General features: G+C 43.9%; 1 protein-coding gene across 3 annotated transcripts in view; it reads right to left on the bottom strand.

Annotated features, from left to right (window-relative positions):
* The window catches only part of med15 (mediator complex subunit 15), a 95,717-nt gene that overhangs the window by 41,328 nt on the left and 34,275 nt on the right, over positions 1–20,114 (bottom strand). For 2 of the 3 annotated variants that reach the window (XM_052032053.1, XM_052032055.1), the window contains 3 exons: positions 18,235–18,468; positions 16,299–16,556; positions 11,393–11,500 (listed from right to left, as the gene is read on the bottom strand). In XM_052032053.1, coding sequence (XP_051888013.1) covers positions 11,393–11,500; positions 16,299–16,556; positions 18,235–18,468 — 600 coding nt within the window. The remainder of the gene's footprint in view (positions 1–11,392; positions 11,501–16,298; positions 16,557–18,234; positions 18,469–20,114) is intronic. The other variant, XM_052032054.1, reaches the window with a different exon arrangement.

Here is a 20,114-nt window from a genome sequence, read left to right as displayed (position 1 = left end):
CAGAGAGATGAAGGAATTGTGACATACAGGTTATTCAGTGGTGGGATTGGAAATAGAAAAGGCTCTAAAAACACGTGGTATTGTGGATTTCATATAAAATTGATGTTCTGCACAAGTTACAGATTTAAGCCATAAATGAAGTATTGCTTGTGGGAGAAGCACAATCAGAAAATAGGGATAAAGAGAGTGGAGGTATTCTGAAGACCCTGACTCGATATGAAAACCTTGCAATTTATACTTGAACTAAAAGTGGTGAACTAATATTTTGAAAAAATCTTTTGTTAAGAAGCTGAAATACAGGAATAATAAAAATGGAAATCACTCAAGAGAATCTGTAAATTAACATGGTGAAAGCTTCCTTTAGAAAACCTATCACATGCATGTTTGTGATCTGGGCTTCCTTCTTTCACCTGATTGAGAACTACCTGTGCTGCACACCCCACAACAGAATCACTGAAGGGTTAGAGTACAGAAGAAAGCCATTTGTTATTGAAGCCGAGGCATTTCTATGAAAGAACGATTAAACGAGCTCCATTCCTCTGGCCTCTCCTCATGGCTCTGCAACCATTTTCCTTTCAAGTACTGATACAATTCCTTTCTGATGGTCATGTTTGAAACTGCCTCCACTACATTTCCTGGCAGTGCATTTCCACTTGGCACGTACAAAAGTTTGCCCTCATATCTACTTTGAGTTAATTTGTGAACCTCCACCATACTAAGTCTTCAAGTTCTTGACCCTCCTGCCAATGGAAGCAGCTTCTCTTACCTCTCCATGCTCTTCACAATTCCACATCCCTCCACCAGATCCCCTTGCAACCTCTACAGTTCCAAGGAGAACAACCCCAGTTTCTCCACCCTCTCCATGTAACTAAGATCCATCATCCCTGGAAGCATTTTGATAAATCTCTTCTCGAAAGCTTTTATATCTTTCCTAAAACATGGTGCCCAGAAATGGATGTAACATTCCAGTTCTTCCAAGGCACTGTTTTATAAAGGCAGGGCCTCCTTCCTTCTTGTATTCTCTCTCTATATATACATTCATAAAGCCAAGGATCCTATTCTTTTTATCCACCTTCTCAAACTGCCCGACCACTTTCAACAAATTACGTACACGTACACATGCCTTGCTGCACCACTGTTAGAATCACACCATCTGGTAGTCAACCATTAACCATGCCATTTTTAGAACTGTACCATTTAGATGATATTGCCTCTCTTTTTTCTTCTTACTGAAACGCAACACTACATTTGCTGAATTATTTCATCTGCTCTATGTTTGCCCATTTCAACAGCCTGACCATCTCTTGTCCATTACAGTGCTTCACTACCCTTCCACACTTTGTGTTGTTTGCAAATTTGTAAGATGTGTCCCATGCACCAAATCCGTTGCTCCCATACCGATAAAAGCAGTGGTCCTTATACTGATCTCGTAGGACCGTTCCCTCTAGGCCAATAACATTTCACATCTACTGCTTCCCATCACTTAGCCACCGATGCCTTCTTTATTTTTCAATCTTGATACCTTTTTAAAAAAGATAAACCTGACTGAAGGGAGCAGACTTACTCACCCCTAGTACTCACACAGAACATAGAACAATACAGCACAGGAACAGGCCCTTTGACCCTTGACATTGTTCCAAACTAATGAAACTAGAAATTAAACGCCTAACTAAACTAATCCCTTCTGCCTACACAATGTCCATATCCTTCCGTTCTCTGCACATTCATGTACCTATCTAGGAGCCTTTTAAATGCCTCTATCGTATCTGCCTCCACTACCACCTGACAGCACATTCCAGGCACCCATCACTCCGTGTAAAAATAAATCTTGTCCCGCATATCTCCTTTGAACTTACCCACTCTCATCTTAAATGCATGCCTTCTAGTATTAGACATATTGATCCTGGGAAAAAGATACCGGCTGTTTACCCTACTTAGGCCAGTCATAATTTTATGATTTACCACCACCAAGTTGTCATTCTTTTTCATTCAATACATTTATTCTACAGAACTGTACCGTCCAGGGGCTGGGTAGGAGGGTGTTCATTGAACTTTATTTTATTGAATTCACTTGACGGGACCAAGATTGACTGAGTGTTTCTGTTATGCAGGTAAACAGCAAGTGGAATGTTTTGAAATCCATCCTTATAAAAAATAATTTATGTCCATAACATTAAAAGCTGGAGAGGTGAGTGTAACCAAGGCAATTTAAATTAATTTTAAAATTACATATTTAATTAAAATAATTCTCAGAGGTGCAGGGTTACACATCGGACAGTGGAAGGCAACAGAAGCTGCTATCGGGACTGCTCGTGGTCAGCAGGATGTAACGAGTGCTGAATATTACAATTTATGAAGATGTCTCTTGTGAAGTCACTGGTGGGGGTGATACGTTTGCTCTTGGTGCATAGACAGGGTGAGTGGGTAAAGATCTGGCAAAGGAAAGATAAAGAAGCATCTTATTGAACAGTGGGTCTCTTGAGGTGGAGAGGGATCTGATTTTCAAAAGACTGAGATGCAGGTGCTGCAAGTAATCAGGAAAGCCAACAGACCACATCTCTATTAGTTTTAAATTAGTTATGGAAAGGGACAGATCTGGTCCACAAGTTTAAGTTCTAAATTGGGGCAAGGAAAATTTTGCCAGTATTAGACAGGGACTTGTAGAAGTTGGAGTAGGTTGTTTGCAGGCTAAGGGATGTCTGGCATTTAAAGTGAGATATCGAGAGTTCAAGATCTGCATGTTCCTGTTACAGTGAAGGGCAAAGCTGGCAGGAGTAGGGAACCCTGGATGACGATGGATATCGAGGCTCCGGTCAGGAAAATGGAGTCAGAAGGAGAATAGGGGATGCAGGAGTGTACTAAAGAAGGAAATCAGGAGGGCGAAAAGGGGAAATGAGATAGCTTTGGCAGAGAAGATCAAGGCGAATCCATAGAGATGTTATAAGTATATTAAGGGAAAAAGAGTAACTAGAGAGAGAATAGGGCCCCTCAAAGACCAAAGGGGACGTCTACATGTGGAGCTGCAGGAGACGGGCGAGGTCCTCAATGAATATTTCTCCTCTGTTTTTACTGTGGAGAGAGACATGAAGACTTCAGATCTTGAGATAATGGAGAGGTCTTGGCGATAGTCTGCATTACAGCAGAGGAGCTACTGGATGTCTTAAAATGTACAAAGGTAGATAAATCTCTAGGGCCTGATCAGGTATATCCAAGAACACTGTGGGAAGCTGGAGAAGAAATGGCGGGAGCCCTGGCTGAGATACATATATGCATCAGTGCCAGAAGACTGGAGGGTGGCTAATGATGTGCATTTATGTAAGAAAGGCTACAAAGAAAAATCTGGCAACTATAGACCAGTAAACTAACATCTGTGGTAGACAAGTTACTAGAGGGGCCTCTGAGGGACAAGATATACAAGCATTTGGAAAGACAAGGGTTGATTAGGGATAGTCAGCGTGGCTCTGTGCGAGGGAGATCATGTCTTATGAATTTGATTGAGTTTTTTTGAAGAAGTAACCAAGACGTTTGATGAGGGCAGGGCGCTAGATGTGGTCTATATGGATTTCAGTAAGGCCTTTGATAAGGTTCTGCATGGTAGGCTGCTAGAGAAAGTTAGATCGCATGGGATCCAGGGAGAGCTGGCTAACTGGATACACAATTGGCTTGACAGTAGGAAGCAGAGGGTGATAGTGGGAGGTTGTGTCTCGGACTGGAGGCCCATGGTGTTCCCCAGGGCTCGGTGCTGGGCCCATTTCTGTTTGTCATTTATATCAATGATTTGGATGAGAGTGTACATGGTTAGTAAGTTTACAGATGACAATAAAATAGGTGGTGTCATTGACAGTGAAGATGGTTATCAGGATCTACAGAGAGATCTTGATCAGCTGGGTAAGTGGACCAAGGAATGGCAAATGGAGTTTAATTTGGGTAAGTACAAAGTGTTGCATTTTGGGAAGACAAATGAAGGTAGGACATTCACAGTGAACGGTAGGGCCCTGGGGAGTGTTGTGGAACAGAGGGACCTAGGAGTACAAGTACATGGTTCCCTGAAAGTGGTTTCGCAGGTAGACAGAGTGGTGAAAACGGCTTTTGGCACGCTCGTCTTTATCAATCAGGGCACTGAGTATAGAAGTTGGGATGTTATGTTGCAGTTGTACAAGATGTTGGTGAGGCCACATTTGGAATATTGTGCTCAGTGTTGGTCACCCTGCCATAGGAAAGATGCCATTAAGCTGGAAAGAGTGCAGAGGAGATTTATGAGGATGTGCTGGGACTCGAGGGACTGAGTTACGGAGAGAGGTTGAGTAGTTTAGGACTTTTTTCACTGCAACGTAGGAGAATGAGGAGTGATCTTATAAAGGTGTATAAAATTATGAGGGGCATAGATTGGGTGAATGTACACAGTCTTTTTCCCAGTGTTGGGGAATCAAGAAGTAGAGGGCATAGGTTTAAGGTGAGATGGGAGAAAGTTAATAAGAACTCGAGGGGCAACATTTTTTTCTTACACAAAGGGTGGTATCTATGTAGAATGAGCTGCCAGAGGAAGTGGTTGAGGCAGGTACATAAACAACATTTAAAAGGTACTTGGACAGGTACATGGACAGGAAAGATTTAGAGGAATATGGGCGAAATGGGACTAGCTTAGATGGGAACCGTAGTCGGCATGGACCAATTGGGCTGAAGGGCTTGATTTTGTGCTGTAGGAGTCTATGACTCTATAATGCATTTACAGTGGGGTTGGGTGACCACCAGGCAGAGGAAAGGGGTCAGGGAAACAGTGTTGAAAAACGAGTGTAAATGTTCCTCTGAGGAGCCCAACTGGACCCAAGGTGACGGCACAGTGGGTGCCTCAGCTGCACAAGGGGGAGCAGCAAGAGCCCAAAGGTAATAGCATAGACTTTCAGTACAAGAGTCACGTTGCTGTTGTACAAAACACTCACTTGGAGTATTGTGTACAGTTCTGGTCACCACACTACAGGAAGGGTGTGGTAGCAATAGAGAGAGTGCAGAGAAGATTAACGAGAATGTTGACTGGCTATAGTTTTAAGGAGATTAGTTAGGCAGGGTTTATTCTCACTGGCTGAAGGGTTTATAGAGATTTATAAAATTATGAGGGCCTTGGACAGGTTAGCTAGTCAGAATTTTTTTCCCCCCCAAGGATAGGAGAGTCTAGAACCAGAGGAGACAGGTTTAAGGTGAGAAGGGAGAATTTTAAAGGAGATCTGAGTGTCTCACACAGAGGGTGGTGGTTACCTGGAACAAGCTGCTAAAGGCGGATACAATTGCAACATTTAAAAGATGTTTGGGCCGGTACTTAGATAGGAACGGCATAGATGGAGACAGACCTAATGCAGGCAAACAGGATTAGTGTAGATGGGCACCACAGTTAGCATGGCTGAGGTGGGCCAAAAGGGCTCATTTCAGAGTTGTACACTTCTACAATTCAATGAGGCAGACACTTCTGCAGCCCTAGACGTGGATCCAGGATGATGTATTACCTCCCTGATGTCAGGGCATCCTATGGAAGGAGGGTAAGTAGTCAGAAGTTGTGGTTCAACTGGTACTAATGACAGAGGTAAAAAGGATGAGGATCTGGGAAGCAGATTAAAGAATGGGACCTCAGTTATGAGGAGAGACTGGAGAGGCCAAGAATGTTTTCCTTGGAGAGGAAGTGGTTAAGGGGAGAATGATTGAGGTATATAAAATTATGAAGGGTAGCGATATGGTAGGCTGCAGAAAACTTTTCCCTTACCAGAGGTGAATAAAACCAGAGGACATAGATTTAGAGTAAGTGGCAAGAGATTTGCAGGACAGGAGTTTAGCATTTGAAACAAAAATACAAAATGCTGGACTGACTAATAAGTATTCTCTTCTTGACTTTGGTTGATGAAAATTTGCATAGGGTTCCCATATAGGGATCTTTCTCACCCAGAGAGTAGCAAGTACCTGGAACACACTGCCTGAGAGAGTGGTGCCAGCAGAGTCACTGACAAGATTTAAGTGAAGTCTAGACAAGCACTTGTATCGCCCAGGTATAGAAGGCTAGGGGCCAAGTGCTGGAAGATGGGATTAACACAGATGGGTGCTCACTGGTTGGCATGGACATGGTAAGTCAGTAAATGAAGCATACAGTACTCAAAACTTTTGCTGCCAATTCCCACCCTCCTCCAGCCCTCAAGTAGTGCACCTCTGATGCTTCCCTTCCCAGTTCTCTCCCTATCTCTGGGAATAGGCTAGCCTATTATAAATCCACAGATTTCCACAGCTTTCTTGTCTCCCAGTGGATTTCATACCATTTTCCCAGTTCCTCTGATGATGAGACTTTACACACAGGTGCTCCTGAAATGTCTTCCTTCTTCCTGAATGGCGGCTTCCCTTCTACTATCACAGTGGATAGAGCCCTTGACCACATCTCATCTGTTTTCTGTGCTTCTGCTCTCAACCGCTCCTCCTGGACAGACCAAGGGCGGAGTCCCCTGGTCCTCACCTTCCACCCCACCAGCCTCCACATCCAATGTATCACTCTTCACAGTTTCCGCCAGCTTCCAACAAGATTCCTTGACCAGGCACACCTTCCCCCTTTCAGCATTTTAAAGAGGAATTGAGGGTTATGAGGAACTGGTACACAAGAGGAGGCTAGCAGAGATCAGTCATGATGGGGCAGGCTTGAGGGACCTGGTGGCCTACGCCTGCTGCTATTTTCTTGTGTTCTTGTTGAGAGTGTAACTCCACGGTCCACTCTCCTGTCCCCATCAACCATTCCCCCATCTTATGGCACTTTTCCTGTGCAATCTCTTTCCACCAAGGAGCCAGTCTTTCCACTTGTACTTCTTCCGTTCATTCAGTGTTCACAATGTGATACTCCAGGTGCGGCCTCACCAACTTCTTACACAATTGTAACAAAACTTCCTTATTTCTAAACTTGCTTGCAATAAATGCCAATGTGCCATTTGTCCTCTCACCTACTTGGTAATAGTTTGTGATTCACACACGAACACCTGGATCCTTCTGTACTTCATTCACTCGCAGTCTCTCCCCACTTTGATAATACTCTGCCTTTTGATTCCTCCTACGGTGGTGCATGACCTTGCACTTCTCCACATTAAACTCCACTTGCCACGTTTTCACCCACTCACTCAACACATCTCTATCCTGTTGCAGCTCACAATATCCTCATCACAATTTGCCCTTCCACCTATTTTCATGTTGTTGGCATGATCTAGGCTGTCTCCAACCTTAGACCGACCTGAGGCGACCAGAACTGGACACAGTACTCTAAGTGTAGTCTAACCAGAGTTTTGTAGAGTTGCATCATTACCTCACGGCTCTTAAACTCGATCCCACGACTTATGAAAGCTAACATCCCATGAGCTTTCTTAACTACCCTATCCACCTGTGAGGCAACTTTCAGTGATCTGTGGATATGAACCCCCAGATCCCTCTGCTCCTCCACACTACCCAGAATCCTGCCATTAACCTTGTACTCCACCTTGGAGTTTGTCCTTCCAAAGTGTACCACCTCACACTTCTCCGGATTGAACTCCATCTGCCACTTGTCAGCCCGTAAAGGTGCTACATAAACACAAACTGTTTTAAGGTGGGACTGTCCTCTCTGTTGAGGTCTATTCTGCATGTTGACTGCTGGAACTTTCACTACAGAAACTAAGGAGGGCATGGAAAGAGTTGTTAAGGCTTCCAAGTCATCGTGGTACATAACACTATCAAGCCATAAGGGAAAGGAACAGCAGCTGGGAAGGAATTCCAGAGTTTTGGGAAAGAACTTAGAACAAGTTGCTGGGTACCGCAGAGAGTGTGCAGGAAGGAGAGTGTTCCAAAAATCAATGTAATACATGGTTCTCAGATAAGGGACGTATCAGATATTAAACTGATAGGAACATAAACAGGCCCTATGGCCCATTCAGTGCACACTGGCCATCAACCACCCATTTACACTCATTCTACATGAATCCCACCTCCCCACGTTCTCATCAACTCCCCCCAGGTTCTACCACTCACCTACACACCAGGGGTGATTTACAGTGGCCAATTAACCTACCGACCTGCGCATCTTTGGAATGCAGGAAGAAACCGGAGCACCTAGAGGAAGCCCACACGGTGACAGGGAGAACGTGGAAACTCCACACAGACAGCAGTGGAGGTCAGGACTGAACCCAGATCTCTGGTGCTGTGAGGGAGCGGCTCTGCTCGCTACACCACTGTACCATCCAACTATTCATTTAAAATGATCAGAAATATCAGGGGTATTTGAATGCTGAATGTCTCCATCATGTCAGCATTTGCACTTCTGGAACACTCGAAGCGAGAGATTGAAGAGTGATTGGCAAAAATTATTGATGAGGCTAATATAATTTAACAGAGCAAACCCCAACAATCCAACTCACTCCCTCTTGTCATGCTCAAGTGTAAGTCTTGGTCTTTTGCTAAATAAATTGGAATATTATTGTCACAAGTATCAAGATACAGTGAATAACTTAGTTTTGCAAACCATCCGTATAGAGCATTTCAAAACACAAGTCACAGAGGTAGTACAAATCTTCAAGGAAAGATAAGTGGAGGCAGAGTCATGGTGTGGCTGCTTACTCATCCAGATGACTGAACCCAAAGGATTCCAATCCTTCTCATTATAGGGGATCCTGATGACTGCACAGCGAACAACTCCCTGAATCCATGAACTGGCTGCTGTTGAGAAGGGAGCAGTTAGTGGATAGGTTGAAGCAACATGTCTGTCTTGGGTGAAGTGGCTTCAAACTGCATAAAATCATTTAATACAAGGCTCTGGCCAGTCCTACAACCTGGGCTGGAATGGAATTGGGTGGAAACCTGTTAGACAGTTTGAATGCCAATATATATGAACCTCAACCATGATCCAACAGGATTCTGGCAGGACTCATTGCATAACCCAACACTAATCTGTTATCCAACTCAAGACAACCTGAAAGCAAATAAATTGAAAATTAATTTCAGCCGATGTTACTTACAGTGCACTTACATGCAATTTGATGTCTGGGCCACATGGGAGAGACAAACCTTTGTTAAAAGTACATACTGGAAGCATGCTGCAACAAGAGCCCAGAACACTGCCTTGAAGTTAACGTGGAGGACCACAGTACGTTCCATATCCTATCCAAATGTTACTTCCACCTATCACCTACAGAGTTTTGTGTTACTGAGCACGGAATGCTCATACAATCATCCTCTAACGTGTCTACCACAAGAGAGGTAGAACAGCAATCACTTAAGGTGCTTTGGGCAGTGTTAGACAGTTGCATTCCCTCATAATTAAACGTCTTAAACACATGACGCATATTGTAAAGCACCTACTTTTCAAATTACATTAAAAAAGAATTCCTCTTTTGCAGGTACTTTAGCTGTCAATCTATATTTGTAGATGTTTTTTGCAGACTTTGTGGGCTGAAGAACCTGCTCCTGTGCTGTACTGTTTTGTCCTGTCTCCGTACTCCTCTATATTCTATTCCCTGATTTTATAATAAAATCTATACTAGCAAAGTTCTGCCCACTGGCAACTGAGCAGTGCACTGGCAAACTACTCTCAGACACCACAACAATATCTCTGCCTGATGTACAGAATGTTATGACCTTCCAACAGGTCGCAGGAGTTAACCAGCCATAGAGCTTGGGGGGTCACCTGCTCTGTTGCACTTAAGGAACATTGATATTGCAATAAAGAATGCTTCTGAATTCTGATGAAACACACAGGCAGTACTTATAATGCTGCAAGATAAAGCCTCAAGTGAGCAACTGAGGTGTGAACCATGCACCACCGATGCACATCAAGAGGAACATTATGGGATTCATGCAGTTTGCAACTTTCCAATGCTAGAAATAAAAGGCTATGTTAAATTTATTTATAAGTTCTAAGTGGAAATATGATTAAAAGAAAATGAGCAATCCATAAACATGGTTCCATAAGATGACACTCTGAGGCAGATTGTGACGTGCAAACAATGACCAAATTGAGGCAAGTTTCTGCCCATAGTTGCTTTGAATTAATTTGTTTTCAATAGCCAAAAAACATTAATAAAATAAACATCACACTGATATATAATCTGAAGCTGCATTTACACATCAATATGTGCTGGGTTTCAAAAACCAAAAATTAATGCAACAGAGAAATCCGAGACCACAAACCCCAAATTAACACCAGTTCTGGAAAGTTGACTGGGTGAAACCTCAGTTCTTCCAAGCCCTCATTTCTTCAAAATTCTAATTCAGCAAATTGTTCATTTCACCCTTCTTGAAATTTAGATGATTTTGAAAAAAAATTAAATTTAACCGAGAGTATTTTGATCAAGCAAATGTGGCAGCAATATGGATTATGGACACAGGTGTTCCTAAAAGACACAGAAGCCCTTTAATGCTCCAAACTACTGCCCTCTTCTCCCCATTACACCCCTTATTGGCATGGCACAAGGGTCTGTATGAGCAAACATGACCCCCTCCCCATATCCCCCCCACCTCCACTTTCCTATCCCACATGCCCAAATGACTGCTGAGTACCTGAAGCTGTTCAACCATGCAAGGGCATTCCAAACAATTCCGGTATCTGTAAATTAATACCTTACAAAGTGGGGATTGGAAAGTTGCTGGGCCGAAGCAGGAACAGGAGCTCTGGTTAAATTCCCCCCCTCTAACCAAGGTGTATTAAAGCCCGCAATCTCCTGGTCTGTGGATCTCAAGAATCACAAATGCTAGCTTCTATCAACAAAACACCTTGGGAACTTGAAAGCTTGCTTTTTACTTGGGCACTCGATGAAAACAAAGTGGTGATGATCTGATTGCACCACATACGGTGTCTCATTCCCACATGACATAAATGAGACAAAGCAGATCATGTAGATCATCTTCAATCAGACTTGAACATGATCCATAAAATGTTCAAGGGTTTTATCAAAATTTGTCCAAACTAAATCTTACTTTGGTGCTTCCAATAGGATAAGGAGTTTGCCTAACATTCTTTCTTTCCATTCTCGTAGTGATGGTCATTCCCCACTCTGCGCTGTAATGCTGGGAGCCGGCCATGCCGCTAAGCTGCACTCACACGATGAACCTACATACCCCTCACCTCGCCCATCCCCAACCTTCACACATTTCCAAATGATGAAACAGGACCACGGTGGCAGGGGGAGGAATTACTGAATTGAATGGAAAGAGTAAAGTTTGCTTTGGCCCTAATCTTAGAGAGAAGCAGCACTTACTCCGAACACGATGAATTAAAAATATTGAGACAACCAAATAGAATTTCATGACAGTTCAGTCAAACCTTTGGTTTACAAAATCCAAACCTGAAGCACTAAAAGCAAGCACTACCCACAAGTGAACCTACAGAGCAGCCTGCAGTACAGTTAAATACCTGAGCCATTTGCTGTCCTCCCAGAGGAATGGAGTTTTGAGGCGCGGACGATGCAACAGAGGCAGGTGGGAACCGTGGTCGCACAGTGCGGGTCAGAGAAGACATCATCTTTGAGGACAGAGGGACAACAGACAAATAATCGCAAAACAAGAATGCAGTGCTGCAAGGACCAAAAGGAAGCACACACGTCCTCTGTGGGCTCAAAGTCTTCAATGCAGGGCAGCATGCAGCTGTCACTAACTTCTGTTATATTAAGCATTTCTGTTGTGTGGCATATCTGACAGGGAAGAGCAAAGCCAGTGTAAACACACCCAGAATCTAACGGGAAAAATAAAGAGACTCGCTTTTCTGTTCCCGCCGGAATTAACTCATAGACTTGTTTCATCCAAGGAAAAAAGGTTCATTTCAGATTTGCTTTTGGTGGGAGATGGAAAAGAATTCAGATTAAACCTCAGTATCTCACACATTTGTTAAATTCTACAATGGTGCTAAACAATGGAAATTGGTAGATGATCTCAAATGTAGTTACTGCAGCACCATTTCAACAGAAAGCATTTTAACCCACTCTTGGACTTACGTAAATGTACCTTGCATATATTTACAGAAAAAAATTCAAGCACCATTTTTAACCCAAGTAAATATTCAATGATTATAAGGTACAAACCGACATTGTTTTTCACCTGACCATTTAACCAACAACTGCACGAAAAGGTTCCAAAGTTTGCATGGGTTTGCATGTAGATGAGAATGGTGACCACATGTCCAACTGATAAATTGTTATTGATAACACGCTTTGTGAGTAGGCTTTTAGACATTACTGAACTGGGGGATGATGCTAGTGTCTGCAGCACATACACCTTCCACCCTTTCCCCAGAGCAATACTGATGCTTGCTGGTAGCCTCTGATACTTCATCCCAATGAGCCATTCGACATGCATGAGTTTGGTCTCGTGTGTCAGTGGGTTCCCCAGCTGGGCCTGATCTTGCCCTCATCTAATATTCATTCAGAATCTTTCAGAGGGAATGACAACATTTTAATATTAAATTTTAATTAAAGATATCACATCAATGCTTTGTCGCCTTGAAGATGATGGAGCTGAACCTGCACAGTGGTGCCACATTCTTGTTTTACTGATTGAAATGTGCTGCACTCTTTCCGACGCCCCGATCATTCTTCCCTCAGTGAGGTTTTGTTCTTCCACTGACCAGTACACCACACAACAGAAGTGGAAAGGAGGAAGGGGAAAAGTCACAAAGCAGATTACAACTGTGGAAAATGCAGAAAGCATGTTCTCCAAATCTCATTTTCTTTCCTTTTATAGCTGTGGTGTACTTGTTTTCCCGGTCAATTTTCAGTCCTGGCACTTCAAGTGAAACTCTTTAAATAGTAATGAAACAGAAATCAAGATGTCTTCCTTTCCCACCTACTCCTTGTGTTTTTTATAAAGGACGTGTGTGCTTTCAAAAATAAAGTTTATATTCAGCAATACTCAAACAAAAGAGGCAGCTCGAGCAGTGACTGCAGGACAGATGATCCAATGATTCAATTAGTTCACAGAAACACAGACAGCCAGTAAAGGGAAATGAGAGGCAATTAAAATGGGAAGCATCGCAACATGCACTGACCGACAGGCAATAGCTGGATAGAGACTGATTGGGGAAGTTATTCTGGAAAACTCTCAGTCTACACTCTGAGATAAAGCCAGCATGGAACGATGGGTTGAATGGTCTCCTTCTGGGCTGCAACCATTCTGTGATATAATACACAACAAGTCATAACACACTTTAGGGACAGAAGAAAAGCCTGTCCACCAACTTGACCAACAGTTCTAATCAATGTTATTGTGCGCTGCCTGTCCTTGTATCTAACCATATCTTTGCAGCTTCCATAAGCAGTAGGAATATCATCTAAGGTTGACCAGCAAGTTGGTCTCATCATACTTCCTCAATGGCTAAGTAACGAGGTGACTTTTTTGCTCCTTTCCGATGGTTACCTCTTCATTGGCCAGTCATGAGGCGCGTAACCAGTACCAGAGTCTGCCATATATGACAACTGTTCTCCCAACTGAGCTACTCTCCTAGAAGTATAAATAACACTCAAAGAAACTTCACGACACAGTTTCCAAGACTGGATGTGGGTTTAGACTGATGTTCCGTTCTTGACCTTAGTGTCGAAAGAAAGTATTATTTTGCAAAGCTCCTGCCCTTTATTTCTACCATCCAATAACCCTCCTTAAAATGTTTTACTTCACACCACCCCCAGGCATTGTGAAATGGGATAACTTCACACCAGTGTTATCATTAGATCGAGCTGCCATGCCCTGCCCCTTCCTCTGCAAGCTGAACCCATAGTCTTTACCCAGTGTAGTATTACAGTCCTTCTGAAAATTCAAATGCACCATATCATCACTACTTTCTAAATGCTGTTACCACTGCACAGAACAACTGGAACTGCTTTCTACTGGCACAGAGTTGAGGCTTTGGAATGTATTTGTGAATGAACCAGATATTAGGTAAACAGTTAAGACCGGATTAGACAACTGTTTGTCAGGAGTGAAGGCTTATGTGCATAGGGTGAGCTCATGGACTTCAAATGCAGTTCACATGAAAGGTAAACAACAATATGTTCGGCTGAAGAGCCTTTTCTCTGTGGTAAACGTGTGCCTAATTTTTAGTTGGGGTGGCTATTCCGACTGCACTTATTATCTTGTTTTTTAAGCCAGCTAACCATTAACTACTGAAGTGCAAATCAAACAGTACAAGTAGCCTAGACTGACAGAGGTGCAAGTGATTCGCTGCTCCAACAAGATTCCGCTACCACACACCTTCCCTCCCCTTTCAGCACTTCCAAGGGACTGTTCTCTTTGTGACTCCTTGGTTTGCTCTTCCGTCACCAACAACTGTTCCCCATGCAACAGCAGGAGCTGCAACACCTGCCCTTTCACTGCTTCCCTTCCCACCATTCAGGGTCCCGAACAGTCTTTCCAGGTGAAGCAGTGATTCACTTGCACATCTTCTACGGCAGTCAGTGTTCACAATGTGATCTCCTCTACAAGGAAGAAACCAAACGCAGATTGGGCGATCGCTTTGCAGTACAATTCTCATCCGCAGGAGTGATACTGAACTTTCTGTTGCCCGTCACTTTAGTTTTCCATTCCACTCCGTCCTCTCCATTTGTGAGCTTCTGTACTGGTTCAATGACACCCAAAGCAAGCTTGAGGAACAGCTCCTCATCTTCTGTCTGGGGACATTGCAGCCTTCCAGACTCAACAGTGAATTCTCCAACTTGTGATAACTGACCTTCTCTGGCTGTTTTTGCTGCAAGTCATCCATCAGCACATTTATTCCACCTTATCTCACTCCGACCTGCTACTTGCAAAACATGACACTGGTGTGTCACTCTCTAACTGTCCCATTAACAACCCTACCCCACAGCACCTCTGACCTCACCTTATTACAGATAATCCCTATGCTCACCCTTTCTGTAACTTAAAACTCTTCTCTCCCTGGTTCAATTCTGATGAATGATCTCTGACCTGAAACGTTAACAGATTTGCTTTCCACAGATGCTGCCTGACCTGCTGAGTGTTTCTGTTTTTATTTCAGGTTTCCAGAATTTGTAACAAGTAGAGAAATGCTGGAAGAGCTCAGCCAGTCAAGCAGCACCTGTGGAAGGGGAAACCAGTCAACGTTCTAGGTTCAAGACCCTTCACCAGAACTGAAAATGTGTCTTCAACCTGAAACACCGTCCGGTTTCTCTCTCCACAGATGCTGCTTGACTGGCTGAGTTCTTCCAGCATTTCTCTAGTTGTTGCAGATTCCAGCATCTGCAGATTTTTTGATTTTACTAAACATTTGTTTTCCTCGCGTTCTTGGCTCACTTGCTAAAGGTGAAAAAAAATTTTCATTAGCAAAAGCTCTCTCTGATTCCATCTCTTCCACTGACTCCATCACCACACCCGTGCCAGTGACAGTCTGTAAACTAAATCAGAAACAAGTAGTTAACGGGGCAGATCTTCCACAACTGCTGGCCACCTACCCGTACCAAGCTGCTGTTCCAGCGTCAGGGACACTGGATCCCAGCACTCTGACATGGTCCAGTGCTGAGCACCCTCAGTGTCAGCACAGGCAGTCGGCCAGTGAGACCCTACTCCCAGGCTCAGAGACCTCAGTACAGGCAGCCAGCCAGAGAGGACATATAGATAAATGAAAATATTTTTTAAAAATTAAAAATGTATAAAACTTCTTTAAACTTAAATATCTAAACAGCATGTCTATTTACTAAAAATCATTGAAACTAATTCAAATAAATAATAAAAACAGACTGAGTTACTTTTCTCCCAGGAGCCGACGACTCGCTTCATTGACTTGCGGCCCTGGGGAATCCATGAGGATCCACCGAAGCAGCAGAGATGGAAGGCAGGAGATGCCTTGCCGACAGATAGCAACACTAGCGCTGGAAACCAAGGTCTGCGTGTGGATATGCCAGACACTCAGCATCAGCACCGACGCCACTGAGAGGTGGGGGGAGACCTGTGCTTTGTTTCAGAAAACAATGAGGTGAATAGTGATGCACCTGCACCAGAAACTAGACTACCCAGAATATGCAATGTGATATTCAGACTATGTCTCTATTATCCCTAAAGCAGGATACCAGCAACCATTAAAAACATTAATGACAGGCATAAATTTTCTTCTGCTGCTACAAATGCCCAAAGTAGGAGGAGGAAAGAATTGGAGGAAGGGCTGATTTATTATTCAGAAGCAGGTTGCCTTACAAAAAACGTGCAATTAACAGCCGGGAAAAGGAACCTGCAGAAACAAAGTAATACACCAGAAATATTACAGTACCCTGATCAACTCATGCATTGAGGCAGACAACAGACACTCACACCACTCTCCTTACCTGGCCTCCTGCTCCTATCTGTGCTTGTGCTTGAACCTGGGCCTGCGCTTGAGCCTGGGCCTGCGCTTGAGCCTGGGCCTGCGCTTGCGCTTGGGCCTGGGCTTGCGCTTGGGCCTGGGCTTGGGCCTGTGCCTGAGCCTGGGCTTGGGCTTGGGCCTGCGCCTGGGCCTGGGCCTGTGCTTGAGCTTGAGCCTGAGCCTGTGCTTGAGCCTGGGCCTGAGCTTGAGCTGCCTGCCCCTGTGGAAACTGTGTACGGACCTGAAACAAAAGCATAAAAATTATACCAATGGCTTTGTACACTGAGTTCTGCACACTGCCACTGATCTACTTGTTATTTAAGACATGTTCAGAATTGGACTGTCAACCAGTACAGTATTGATATACAGAAGGGCTTCTTCAGGAGGAAATAACACCAAAAAGCATCATTTAACCAGAGTATTCAAGCCAGGTGCTCCAGTTTCCTCTCCCGTCCAAAGATGTAATGGTGGGTTAATTGCCAGTGTACATTGTCCCTATTGCAGGGTAAGGGCAGAAGAATCAAAGGAAAGTCGATTGGAAGGTGTAAGGGTAAATTGGAAGACAACAAAGAAGTGAGGAGTGGGAAAAGGGACTGATGGGATTGCTGTTGGGGGCCTGCATAGACCCAAGGGGCTGAACAGCCTCCCTCTTTGCTATGATAAATGAAGTAACAACAGCGGTTTACGGGAAAAACTAAATGCAAGATGAAACTACGCTTTTTTATTCAACGATTTGTGATCTGGAATACACTGCCTGAAAGGCTGGTGTATTCAGATCCCATAACACCTTCCAAAAGGGAACCAAATAAACACGTCAGGGTAAAAATTTGCAGGACTGTTGGGGAAGGAGCAGCAGAGTGGGATTATTCTTGTAAAAGCCAGAACAGGAGCAATGGACCAGATAGCCTCCTTATGTGCTGCACCATTCTATGATTCTTGACAACATTCAACTGTTTCCCAGCCAAAGCTAACAAAGCAAGGCACAGAAATAGATGTGTTCTGCAACAACTGGAATGACTTTAAGATGAGGTCACATTGCATTATGGGTTCTACCTTTTGACACAAGCCATTGAAAAGCAGAGGCTTGGTGAAGCCAGTTCTAGGGGTAGGGCTTGTTTAGGGTGTGCCCGTTTGTTTACAGGCGTAGGATGACCTCTCAGTAGGCAGGGCCTCACCAGTCATGGCAGGTTATGCTGACTCCAGATATAAAAGTCTCAATCACTCTGTCTGGACTAAAATGAAATGATCAGCTCCCTCCCATCTCACTCATGTGTGCTTTAATACTGATTTTATGAAGCATGTTTGCAGATGGCTTTGAGTAGAGAACCCAAGGTTGTTCTCCTTACAGCAGAGAAGGCCAAAGGCTATTTTAATAGAGGGGATCAAAATTACTGGTGTTAACAGGCTTCGGTAAGTGGAAGAAACTGTTTCCACTGGTGGTGGGAATAAATCTGAGATCCCTTACAGAAGAACAAGAGGGAAATGAGGAGTATTTGACAGAGCTGCTGTGGTCTGATGTGAATTGCTTGAAAGGGTGGTAGAATCAGGTTCAAATAAAAGTTTCAAAAAAGGATTTTTAAATGTATTATTAAAAAGAAAAAACTGGCAGGCATGAGGAAACAATCTGGATAGAGCTTTCAGAGGACAAGACCAGGCATGGTGGTCAAGTGGGCTCCTGTGCTGTGAGATTCCAGCATTTCTCACACACAGGTAGACCTGGGAATACTAGGATACAAGAAAGTTCCACCTGAATTGTTCATGTTGTCACAGCTGATCCTCTGACACCAAATGACAGTCTTTCTCCAACACCACTGAGGTGAGAGGTGACAGTTATACCACCCCAGTCCCGCACCATCGCTCAGTTCTTGATGCCAGTGTTACGGTCCACAGCACAGTGATGCCAATGAAAGGGTGACTACCTGTTGTGGGGCCTGAAGCTTGATGGGTGGTGGCTGCTGCTGCTGCGTTAAGGGTGAAGACATGGAAACCTGCCCCGACTGGCCAGGTACCTGTGCAACCATGGTCTGTGGCTGGGACTGAGGTGCCAGTTGTGACTGGGGCTGAGACTGAGACTGAAGCTGCTGAAGCTGCTGGAGTTGGATCTGTTGATGCTGCTGGAGCTGTTGGTGCTGGAGCTGCTGTTGCATCAATCTCTGTACGAACAAAGAGAATGTTAAACTAGTACATGAGCTCAGTAAATTCATTACACCAACCTACTGCATTACTGCCATAGTGTGGTACCCAGCAGCGCTGCTCCCCGTGCCACAGTGGCAGGACTACACCCATCAGTACCAGACCAACTGCCATACAATGACAGGCCTGTTCCTACCACTACCATGTCCTTCTGCAGTACAATGACGTCTAAGCCACCACTCTCACCTGCAAGTTAGATGCTGTTCTTAAGGCTGACATTTAAGCAGTGCTGCAGGAATACGTTATTCCTTTGCTAACCAAGTCCACTATTTCATGAACCAAGTTACATACAATAAACCCCCACTATCGGTAACCACAATTTGCCCCTAGATCAGACATTTAATGATTTCTGTCAAAGTTCCTTACAATGTTGCAAGTCTGTAAGTCTCTCTTCAGTTTTAAAGGAACAGGGTTTTTTTCAATATTTGGAACCAAACAGAGGTATGAAGGGCATAAGTACGTAAAAAGTGAAACTTTTCTCCTTAGCAGAGTTGTCTGTAAGCAGAGGGATGGGTAGTAGGTTCTGAGAGGATCTGAGGAAGAATTTTTTTTATCCAGAGGGTGGTTGAAACCTGGATCCAGCAGGTACTCTTGGAATGTTTTAATGCATTCGATGAGCACTTGAAATACCATGACATAGAAGGCCAGATGCTGGAAACTGGGAAAGGTTTAGGTGGACAGTGGGCCTGAGAGGCCTGTTTCCATTCTGTTTGACTCTATGACTCAATTTCAATTCAAGTACAGAAGGTTGTGACTATCCCAGAAAAGGACAGAGGGTGTGAGATGCATTCACATCACTACTGCCTGATGAGGGGCATTCTGATGTATTGAGCTGTGCAACAACTTGCGTGATATGTTGTTGAGTCAAGGACATGACCATGGAGCACCAAACATTCTGATGTATTGAGCTGTGCAACAACTTGCGTGATATGTTGTTGAGTCAAGGACATGACCATGGAGCACCAAACAATTCAGCCCACTTCCAATTGGTAATCTATGCTAAGTTAGCCAGAAGAAGCAACTTGGCTGTAGAAAGAAGGAAACGACAAAAATCAGCCGAGGTGGCTGTTCACACTTACCGTCCAGTCCATGCCACTCTCAGTGTGCATGTGTGCAGGGGCTAGAGGACAACAGACCATATCTAACTGTGGCTGCTCACACAGTTGGATAGTCAGCTGGCATGAAGAATTGGAATGTGACCGCTCAGAATAAACAGGAGCCGAGTTGGCCATCCGGTTATTCAACCTTGCTCTGCCCTCCAGTCAATTATTGCTCAACTTTTACCTCAGCATCATCTCCAGCACATCCCTTGATTCCCTTAATATCCAAAAACCTGTCAATCTCTGCTTTGAATGAGTACAATGCCTGAGTATCCACAGCCCTTTGGGGTAGAGAATCCAGAGTGTGAAAAAAGTTCTCCTTATCTCAGTCCTAAATGATCTACCCCTTATTCTCAAACTGTGTGCCGATCCTAGAGTTGTTAGCGGGAGGAATCACCTTCCCTATATCCAGCCTGTCAAGCCCTTTTAACAGTTTTGTAGATTTCAATGAGATTTTCTCTCATTCTTCTAAACTCTGGAGAATACAGTCCCCATCTACTCAATCT

Source organism: Pristis pectinata, chromosome 17 (genome assembly GCF_009764475.1).
Source record: "Pristis pectinata isolate sPriPec2 chromosome 17, sPriPec2.1.pri, whole genome shotgun sequence".
Classification (NCBI taxonomy): Eukaryota; Metazoa; Chordata; class Chondrichthyes; order Rhinopristiformes; family Pristidae; genus Pristis; species Pristis pectinata.
Note: the sequence above shows the minus strand (reverse complement) of the source record. Positions and strands in the feature narration are given on the sequence as shown.